Source organism: Bos taurus, chromosome 29 (assembly GCF_002263795.3).
Source record: "Bos taurus isolate L1 Dominette 01449 registration number 42190680 breed Hereford chromosome 29, ARS-UCD2.0, whole genome shotgun sequence".
Lineage (NCBI taxonomy): Eukaryota > Metazoa > Chordata > Mammalia > Artiodactyla > Bovidae > Bos > Bos taurus.
The window spans coordinates 43,830,209-43,839,755 of record NC_037356.1 but is presented as its reverse complement, the minus strand read 5'-3'; the positions used below and the strand labels follow the sequence as shown (position 1 = coordinate 43,839,755).

Here is a 9,547-nt window from a genome sequence, read left to right as displayed (position 1 = left end):
CCGGCGTGGCGCGCACTAGCTCCGGGTCGCCGGCAGCGGCGGCGCAAGCAGGCTGTCCACCCTGCACGCGGCCTATCTGTCCTCCGCGCGGCGCGCGTTCGCCCCTAAATCTCTCCCAGTGGCGGCGGCACCCGCGGCGCAGACGAGGGCGACGGAGACGCATTGCGCAGGCGCGGTCGGATTCCCGGCAGTGACGCGGCGGCGGGCGCGCGCGGCGCATTTCCGCCTCTGGCGAATGGCTCGACAGTAGCGCGCGCCGCGGGCCCAGCTGCGACCCCGGCCCCGCCCCCGGGACCCCGGCCATGGACGGTGAGGGCGCCCCCTGACCCCGCGGGATGGCGGCGCTGGGGCCGCGGGGACCGCGGCGGGAGGCCCCTCTCCGCCTTCTGACCCTTCGTACGCCGATGGGCGCTGCGCAGGGAGCGGCCGGCCGGATGGTGGCGCGGGGCGGGGCGGGCATCGGGGGGTCTGACTCAGTTTCCCCCTGGGTGTGGGGTGTTGGGGGGAGCGTTGACTCAGTTTCCCCCCGGGACCCGGGGTGGGGGGGCTCGGGCAGTTCCAACTTAGTTTCCTTGTTAGAGGAGAATGTATCTGACTCAGTTTCCTCTAGGGATAGTGGGGGTGCCCTCCCTTAGTGTAACTTAGAAAAGGCCGTGACTCAGTTTCCCCTGGTGGAGGGAGGCGGCCATCCCTGGTTTCCCTCAGGAAAAGGGTGCTTCTGGCTCCATTACCCACGCCCCTAGTTTCCCTGAAGGTTCCAGGTAGCAGGCCCTGACTGTCCCAGAGAAGGAGCCTGGCTCCCTCTCACCTCAGGGAAGCGGGCCTTCCCTGATGAGGACAGGATGTGGGCTCCTGCTGACCCTTGTCTCCCTCTCCTTTCAGACCTCTTCCCCCTCATCTTCCCTGCAGGTAAGTGGACCATCCTTTCTCAGTGGGTCGGGAGGAGCTCCCCAGGGTCAGGAGCGATGGGGTCAGCCGGCTGATGGGCCTGGCCCGCATGTCCCCTGCAGAGCCGGCGCAGGCCTCTGGCCCCTATGTGGAGATCATCGAGCAGCCCAAGCAGCGGGGCATGCGCTTCCGCTACAAGTGTGAGGGCCGCTCAGCTGGCAGCATCCCTGGAGAGAGGAGCACGGACACCACCAAGACCCACCCCACTATCAAGGTCAGCAGAGCCCCAGGGCGGGGGACCCAGAGTCAATAAGGCTGGGACTTGCTTTCAGCCCCCACCCCACCCCCCCATCCCGAAATCTGTGTCTGGGAGTTGGGTCTGGAATTCCAGCCCTCTAGGGTGCTCTCTGTACTTTGGACAGATCAATGGCTACACCGGGCCAGGGACAGTCCGCATCTCCCTGGTCACCAAGGACCCCCCTCACCGGCCTCACCCTCACGAGCTAGTGGGGAAAGACTGCCGGGATGGCTTCTATGAGGCTGAGCTCTGCCCGGACCGCTGCATCCACAGGTGAGCTTCTTAGGGGTGGCAGGGGGTGGTGGAAGGTGGTGATGAGATGAGAATCGGAAAAGCAGGCAGTTATATTGCTGTTACAATGTTAATCGTTTCTGGACAGAGGGCAGAATTCCTCATTGCTTGCTCCCTCTCCAGCTTTGAAAGCTGATTCTTTTGTTTTGAAATTGTGTGTCTCCTCTCTCTAGTGGATAGGAGGAGCTCCATGTGAGCTCTGTGGCAAAGGTGTGGGTCCCTAATCACCTCTGAACCCCTGACTCCTGTGGCTGGAGTGTCACATCTCTTCTAGTCAGAATGAAAGCCATTGAACCAACGGTCTTCCCTGAAGCTTATGTACTGGTTGACAGAGGCAGACCGTAAATAAATGTACAAATAACTGAACAAGATACTGTTAGAAAGTCATCATTTCAGTGATGAAAATGAAGCAGTAACAGATTGGAAGAATAGCCTGAGCGGGGGGAGGTGAAGGAGCTGGTCCCATTCCTTTGCACTGGGAGGTCAGAAAGGCTTCTCGAAAGTAAGACCTAAATGTGAGAAAGTAGAGAAGCACAGAAGGGACATGCCCAGCAGAATGAACAGGTGCAAAAGGCTTTGAAATACGAACGAGTGTCATGTCTTTGGAGGGGGTAAAAGAAAGCCCTGGGGCAGAGTGTAGGGAGCTGGCAGGGACTGTGGCTGGGGCCAGGTGGCAGGGCACAGGGCCTTGTCAGCCAAAGTAAGGAGTGGCTTTCACCGTGGCACAGTTGGGTGGGGTGGCATTCAAGGGGGTTAAGAATGGAATGATCACCTGGTGAGTGGTGGGGGATAAGGGGCAGAGTGGGCAAGGCAGGAGGGCCCAGGCTCTGCTGGAGACAGTGGAGCTTATGCCTGGGGGGCCTCAGCTTTCAGAACCTGGGGATCCAGTGTGTAAAGAAGCGGGACCTGGAGCAGGCCATCAGCCAGCGCATCCAGACCAACAACAACCCCTTCCAAGGTGAGGGCGGCGACGGCGGAGGCCTGGGCCTGCCTGGAGCACCTCCAGCTGCTGTACGCTTCTGAGGCCACTTTCCCCTCACGTGTCCCTCACCGGCCAAGACGCGGTGCCCGTTCAGTACATACACCCGTTCAGTACATTTTACCATTGGAGAAACAGACAGAGAGTGGGGACGTAGGGGACAGGACATCCAGGGTCACAGGTGGAGTCAGTGATGGGTGTAGAACCTTCCCACCGCCCTCCTCTAGGACTCCTGCTATTTCACACACCTTCCAACAGCCCTCCCAGCCCAGAGCTACCCGCACACCCCGCTCCACCCCAGCTCCATCCCCGGCCCCGGCCCCGGCTCTCCTGACCATCAGCTCTCCTGACCATCGATTTTTCTGACAGTTCCCATAGAAGAGCAGCGCGGGGACTACGACCTGAATGCCGTCCGGCTCTGCTTCCAGGTGACAGTGCGGGACCCGGCAGGCAGGCCCCTCCGCCTGGCGCCTGTCCTCTCTCACCCCATCTTTGACAACCGTGAGTGGTCAGGGAGCCGCAGGAGGGGGAGAGGGGTGGGCCTGTGAGGAGGAAGGGAGAGGTGGGGAGGCGTGACCTCCAAGAGTCGCTCTGACTTCATCCAGTCATCCAGCACATCAGTTATCCCCTCTGTGCCCAGCGCTGTGCTGCCCAAAAAGACGAGGCAAAGGAGACGCAGAGCTGCCCTTGAGGTGCAGCGTCCAGGCTGGCAGGGAGTCAGATGGGAGACAGGCATTTCCAGCCCATGACGAGAGATTGGTGTGCCCAGAACTGTACTGATGACTCCAGGAAATGAACTTCCAGGAACGAGATAATGTTAGAAACTAAGAATTCAATGAGGAAAGCTCACAGGAAGTTTACAGATGGATTGGGCTGACATTGGTCAACTGCAGTTTTAAAGTAGCCAGTAGGATACGTGAAAATAAAAAGGCTTTGGAGCCCCAAGGCCGGAAAACCAGGATGAACCAGTGTGTGGGGGTTGGAGGGCTCAGGAGGGAAGGATTCATTGCCAAGGCGGGTATGAATGGGTCTTGAATACTGCTTGGGTCAGGTGGAGAAACAGCAGTTGTGATCGCTTTGGTTCTCATAGGACTGTATGCTTCGTGAGGGCAGAGATGTTTACCTTTTGTGTGTGGTTATGTTCTTCAGGCCTAGAGCAGAGCTGGGCACGGAATAGGTACCGGTAGATAAAGAGTTGCTGAATTGGTTGGTGTGAGGCGCCAATGGAAATGGTTGAACCTTGGCTGCAGAGGTGTAGTCAGCAAACTCTGGACAACCTTGACCCTAGGCTGGGCAGGAGCCTTCTTTTCCTGCAGGTCAGCCCGGGAGACCGCTGGTGATTTAGAGATTCCTTCCTTATTCCCACACCCTCAGGCGCCCCCAACACCGCCGAGCTCAAGATCTGCCGGGTGAATCGGAACTCTGGGAGCTGCCTCGGCGGGGATGAGATCTTCCTGCTGTGTGACAAGGTGCAGAAAGGTACACAGCCAGAACGAGGGCTGGACCCAGGAGCAGGAGGCGAGGGGCAAGGCTAAGCAGACACACTAAGTATTAGGGAGCTGGTTTATGCACTGTCCCCAACTCCTTGGGGACAGCAGGGCCATGCATCTCTAGAGGCAAGTATCGGCAACTGCAAGGGGGCGGTGGGCTGGGGGAGCTGAGCACCCATGCGGCCGCCCTGTCTCCTGCAGAGGACATCGAGGTGTATTTCACGGGACCAGGCTGGGAGGCCCGAGGCTCTTTTTCACAAGCTGACGTGCACCGGCAAGTGGCCATCGTGTTCCGGACGCCGCCCTACGCGGACCCCGGCCTGCAGGCCCCTGTGCGCGTCTCCATGCAGCTGCGGCGGCCTTCCGATCGGGAGCTCAGTGAGCCCATGGAATTCCAGTACTTGCCAGACACAGGTACCCAGCTGGGCAGGGCAGCAGTAGGGCTGTGGGTTCCAGCCAGTGGGAGTGAGGCTGGGCTGGATGCCACAGCTGTAGGTGAAGGTCAGAAGCTGGGGTTGGGCAGAGATTTCCATAATAATCAGAGTCTTCTCACCTCATTTAATAGTGATGCCCAAGACTTACTGAGCTCTTGTGACGTGTGGCCCTATTCCAGGCATATCAGTGAATTACCTGATTTTATTCTCTCATGAACCTTTTGAGGTGGGAGATAGCATCTAGCTTGCCTGAGGTCACATAGCTAGTGAGTTATAGACCCAGACCTCATTTGAACCCAGGCTGTCTGGCTCCAGGGACCTGTTGCCGCACTGTATCTGTACTTATCACCACCACACAGCCATGGTGTGGTCAGGGCTTTCGGGCATCTGCTCAAATAGGAACAGCCAAAATGATCCTTTATCTGAAGCCTGTCATCCAGCCTGAAAGTGTGTCCTGCCCTGGGACCTGTCTAACAGTCTGGAAAACAAGGCCTGAAACGGCCATCAGTTCATTCCACCAGATGAGGACTGAGTGTCCACTTGGCACCAGGCTCTGCGCCAGGTATTCTCAATCCAAAGATGGATAAGACACGTTCCCTGCCCTTTGGGAGCTCGGTCACATGAGGAAGAGACACATGCAAAGCAGAGCCTACGTCACAGAATGACGAAGCAGCGAGGTGTGTGCAGAATACTGTGGGAACTGGAACCGGCTGCATGGAGGAGGTAGCATTTAGGTTGGAGAAAGACCCAGAAGCGCATTCTCTAGGCGGGTGGAGTGGAAGGGCAGGGAGCGGGCACAGCACGTTTGGGGACAGCTTTGTGGCAGGAGTTCACATCGTCGGGCAGTGAGCAGGCCCCGGCAGAAGGACCTTGAAGGCTGGACTCGTGTTCATCTGGGGTCACATCCTAAGGCCTTGGGAGCCACCAAAGGTTTCTGAACAGAGAAGTGATGTGAGCAGGTCTGGAAGCAGCCGGCAGAGGATCTGAGACGGGGGACACAAGGTGGGGAGGTTTTGGAAGATGTTCCAGTCGTTCTGGGAGAGAGGGTGCTGTATGAACCTCACAGACGGAACGCACGAGACCGTCTCACCCACCGCTGGCCTCCTCCGAGACCCTGAGCCCTACAGGCCCTGTGTGTCCTCCTGGGGACCTGTGCTCTAGCTGCTGCCTCTGCTCGGAATGCTTGGCCCCCAGATCTTCACGTGGTGGGCTCACACCAGTGCTTCCCTGGACCCCTAAACTAGATTCCTTGACCTTACTTGGGTGCTGTTACGTCACCCTGGGCCGCCACCTCAGAGCTCCTGTCACTTGTGTCAGTGCCCCTCTGTCACTTGGATGTCACAGCTTTGGCGAAGAGGAACCTTGTCTGCTTACTCAGGGCCATACTTCCCGTGGCTCGAATGGAGCCTGGCACGCAAGTGCTTGGTGAATGTGTGTCTAGAGGGTGAATGGTGGGGTGTGAGAAAGAGGAAGCTGCTGAGGATGTGTCCAAGGTTTGGGAACAGGGCAAAAGAGGTAGGGCGGGAACACCGAAGGGGAGAGAACCAGGGTCAGGTGTTTGAGGTAAGACGGTGAGGTTCGCTTTGGGCTCTTGATGTTGAGTGCTTTGGGCTTATCCAAGTGCTACAGTAGTTAGAGAGTTTGGAAAGCTCCAGACTAAACTTGGAAACCATCAGACAGAAGGTTAAGAGTCTGTTGAAGTCTTAAGCCAGCCTGTCGTGCCCGGGCTGCCCCAGAGCGCAGAGCGCACAGCACCAGGCCTGGTCAGGGCTGGACAGGAGCAGGGCCGTCAGTGGTGCAGGTGAGAGAAGCCTGAGGGGGGCCCTGCGACGGCTCCTGGCCCCTGACTTGGGGTCACCTGTGTCGCCTTTGGAGGGCAGATTCAGCTAACGGAGGTCTCCTCAAAAAAGTCATGGCGTTCTTTTAATTGTGGAGTGTCACAGAGTTGTGCTGCTCTTCTCATTGGCTGAGATTTAGAGAAAGGGTCTTGGAAAAGCTTGTCCTCTCGCCTACCTCCCGAGGGTCCTTTGGGAACTTTGGGGGTCCTACTGGTACAAGCAGGACCCACTTCCCTCCGTTACTTTCTCAGACGATCGTCACCGGATTGAGGAGAAGCGCAAAAGGACGTACGAGACCTTCAAGAGCATCATGAAAAAGAGCCCTTTCAATGGTAAGAGGGGGCGGCGGGAGAATCAGAGAGCAGTGGGTAGGGAGGGGACCCTAGACACCAAGAACTGACCTAGCCTTCACCCCACAGGACCCACCGACCCCCGGCCTCCAACCCGGCGCATCGCTGTGCCTAACCGCGGCTCAGCCTCCATCCCCAAGCCAGGTGAGGATTTCCTTTAGGTCATCACACCGGAACTGTAGGCTCAAATCTGTTCCACCATGGCTTTGACACCTCTTGGAGGGAGTCGAGCAGTCTCACCAGCAGGTGTCTGAAACCTGCACTCTGTTGGGCTCCTGTTTCTCAGGGCCTGAGCCTTGGTGGCCTAAAATCAGAGCCAGCTGGGAAGCGGTGAAGATGCTGATTCCCGGGCCCCTTACAGACCTGGGGAATCAGAGGCTTGGGAGGTGTGTCCCAGGAACCAGCACCCTCCTGGGGATGAGAACCCCTGTGGTGTCGGTTAAACCCACATTGAATGCCTTGAGATGCAGAAGTTTCAAAAATGCAGTCTCTGCTCTCAGTTCTCCATTGAAGTGGGGCAACCAGTCCCCTCTGAAGTAGCAAAACAGCAACCTGTAATGCATGTGCTGCTATGTCTCAGAGGAGGAGGAAGAGGCACTGCTCCCTGCTGGCTGCTCGGGCACAAGGTTGTGCCCGTTCTGAAAGCATCCTTTCCTCTGAAGGCTGTGAGAGCTTTGTGGGCCGGGGTAGACAGGCAGGGCTCCACGGAGGTGAGCCTGGAACTGGGCCCTACAGGGGAGGCCAGATTGGCTAAGAAGAGGGAGTAGGTTGCCGGCGGTGACACCACAGGGAAGGGCTGAGCCTCAGCACTCGAGGCAGCGGCTGGGGCACAGAGGATGGGGGGCGAGGCTTTCTCTGACCCCTGCCTCTCTGTTTCTCTTCTCCAGCTCCCCAGCCCTATTCCTTTACGCCATCTCTCAGCACCATCAACTTTGAGGAGTTTTCCCCCATGGTCTTTCCTTCTGGGCAGATCCCAAGCCAGACCTCGGCCTTGGCACCAGCCCCCACCCCGGTCCTGACCCAGACCCAAGTCCTGGCCCCAGCCCCGGCCCCAGCCCCAGGCATGGCATCAACCCTGGCCCAGGCCCTAGCCCCAGGCCTGGCTCAGGCTGTGACCCCGCCTGCCCCCAGGACCAACCAGACCGGGGAAGGGACACTGACAGAGGCCCTGCTGCAGCTGCAGTTTGATACCGATGAAGACCTGGGGGCTCTGCTTGGCAACAACACTGACCCTGCCGTGTTCACAGACCTGGCATCTGTCGACAACTCTGAGTTTCAGCAGTTGCTGAACCAGGGTGTACCCATGGGCCCCCACACAGCTGAGCCCATGCTGATGGAGTACCCTGAGGCTATAACTCGCCTGGTGACAGGGTCCCAAAGGCCCCCTGACCCAGCTCCCACTCCCCTGGGGCCCCCTGGGCTCACCAATGGCCTCCTCTCGGGGGATGAAGACTTCTCCTCCATCGCGGATGTGGACTTCTCAGCCCTTCTGAGTCAGATCAGCTCCTAAAGGGGTGACACCCGCCCTGCCCAGCGCAGTGGGTTAGCAAGGGATTGAAGCCCTCCCAAAGCACACACTGATGGATTCTGGGAGGGTGGGCTCCAGTTGCCCCCAGCTGCCTTGGGTGATGTCTTCCTGGGGAGGGGGGGTGCATTTTATTCTTTTATTCGCAGTATCTCTCTCTCTTTTTGGAGGTGCTTAGGCAGAAGCATTAACTTCTCTGGAAAGGGGAGAGCTGGGAAGAGCTCTTCCATCCCTTATCCTGATGTTCGGCTCCAGGCTCTACAGAAAATTCTGGGGTCCCCCAACCTCACCCTTCAGCATCTAGTACTCTCCTAGAGAGATGGGCAGGCTGGAGCTATGGCCTTGGAGGCCACAAAGCCTTATTACAAGTGTCTTCCTCAAATCATAGATTCATTTATACCTTCAGGCAAAATAATCCCCGTTATGCGCCCCTCTCTGGTGCGGCATTCTTTGTGCCTAACTACCAGCCTTTGAGGGCCTGGCCTTCCCCGCCCGCGGAGGTCTCTGCCAGCTCTTCCCTTGCTGGGCTGTGGTTGGAGGGGACTGGTGGGGCAGTATTGGCCTTCTCCAGGATCCAGGGAGGTTCTCTGAGACTGCTCTGTTCTCCTTTTCTCAAGTGCCTTAATGGTAGGGCAAGCTGTTCAGAGTCGGGGAGAGCAGGCTGGCTGCTCTCCAGTCAAGAGGCTCAGTTTTTACTGAAGAATCAAACCATTTATAGACTATTGCTTTTTCTACTCTGAACTAATAAATTTGTTGCCATGCTGGCTAGAGATTTGTCTTCTTTGAGCACACTCTTTCCTGGTCATTTCAGGCTGGATGTTGGTGATACAGAGTTGGAGGGACACGTTTGAGAATACATTGCCACTGGGGAGCTTGCAGTCCACGGACACCTGTGGACACTCCTAGCTACCAGCCAGTGAATGAAAGCAGGCGGCTGTGTGGGGGCGAGAGGAAGTCCTAGCCTGGCGAGAGGAAGTCCTAGCCTAGCGAGTGCCCGGTTGTACCCAGGAGTTGTGGGGATGGAGCATTTTCAGGAAGGGCTTCACAAAGGCCATGCTAGCTTCAGGTCTATACAGAGGGGCTAGCCAGCATTTATAGGTAAGCGGGGTAAGAGACGATGTTGGAAAGATTCGATGGGTCAGTCTGTAAAAGATGAAGAGGCTCGGCTAAGAGGTTTGGATTTCATCTCTTAAGTGGTTGGGGAGGGAGGTGCCAGGTGAAGGTCTGTCCTTTCATACCCTGCCCTGGGAGGACCAAGGAAATCTTAAATCCGAAGCCGCCTCCTCTCCACCACCGCGCACGGCCCAGGAGTCCTGAACAAAAACCAAGCCATGGCCCAAGGGCTAGAGCCGGACATCCTTCCGTTTTGTCCCGACGCACGCGCAGTAAAGCAGTCAGCCACCGGCCCTAGATAAGCGAGGGCCTGCCTTCCCGAGTGCGCAAGCGCACAGATA

General features: G+C 57.7%; 1 protein-coding gene across 1 annotated transcript; it reads left to right on the top strand.

Moving 5' to 3' along the window:
- The first annotated feature begins 218 nt into the window (after positions 1 to 218).
- RELA (RELA proto-oncogene, NF-kB subunit) lies at positions 219 to 8,861 on the top strand. Its single transcript, NM_001080242.2, has 11 exons — positions 219 to 309; positions 883 to 909; positions 1,011 to 1,162; positions 1,311 to 1,459; positions 2,344 to 2,435; positions 2,826 to 2,957; positions 3,831 to 3,935; positions 4,148 to 4,360; positions 6,470 to 6,550; positions 6,638 to 6,712; positions 7,456 to 8,861. The coding sequence occupies exons 1-11, from the start codon at positions 303 to 305 to the stop codon at positions 8,076 to 8,078; spliced, it is 1,656 nt and encodes a 551-aa protein (NP_001073711.1). The 5' UTR covers positions 219 to 302; the 3' UTR covers positions 8,079 to 8,861.
- The last annotated feature ends 686 nt before the right edge of the window (positions 8,862 to 9,547 follow it).

What these genes read in the sequence shown, in the direction of transcription:
- RELA (NM_001080242.2), top strand. An exon ending in CCCCCTCATCTTCCCTGCAG is followed by an intron (nt 910 to 1,010) that starts GTAAGTGGACCA and finishes TGTCCCCTGCAG; the next exon opens with AGCCGGCGCAGGCCTCTGGC. An exon ending in CCGGACCGCTGCATCCACAG is followed by an intron (nt 1,460 to 2,343) that starts GTGAGCTTCTTA and finishes GGGGGGCCTCAG; the next exon opens with CTTTCAGAACCTGGGGATCC.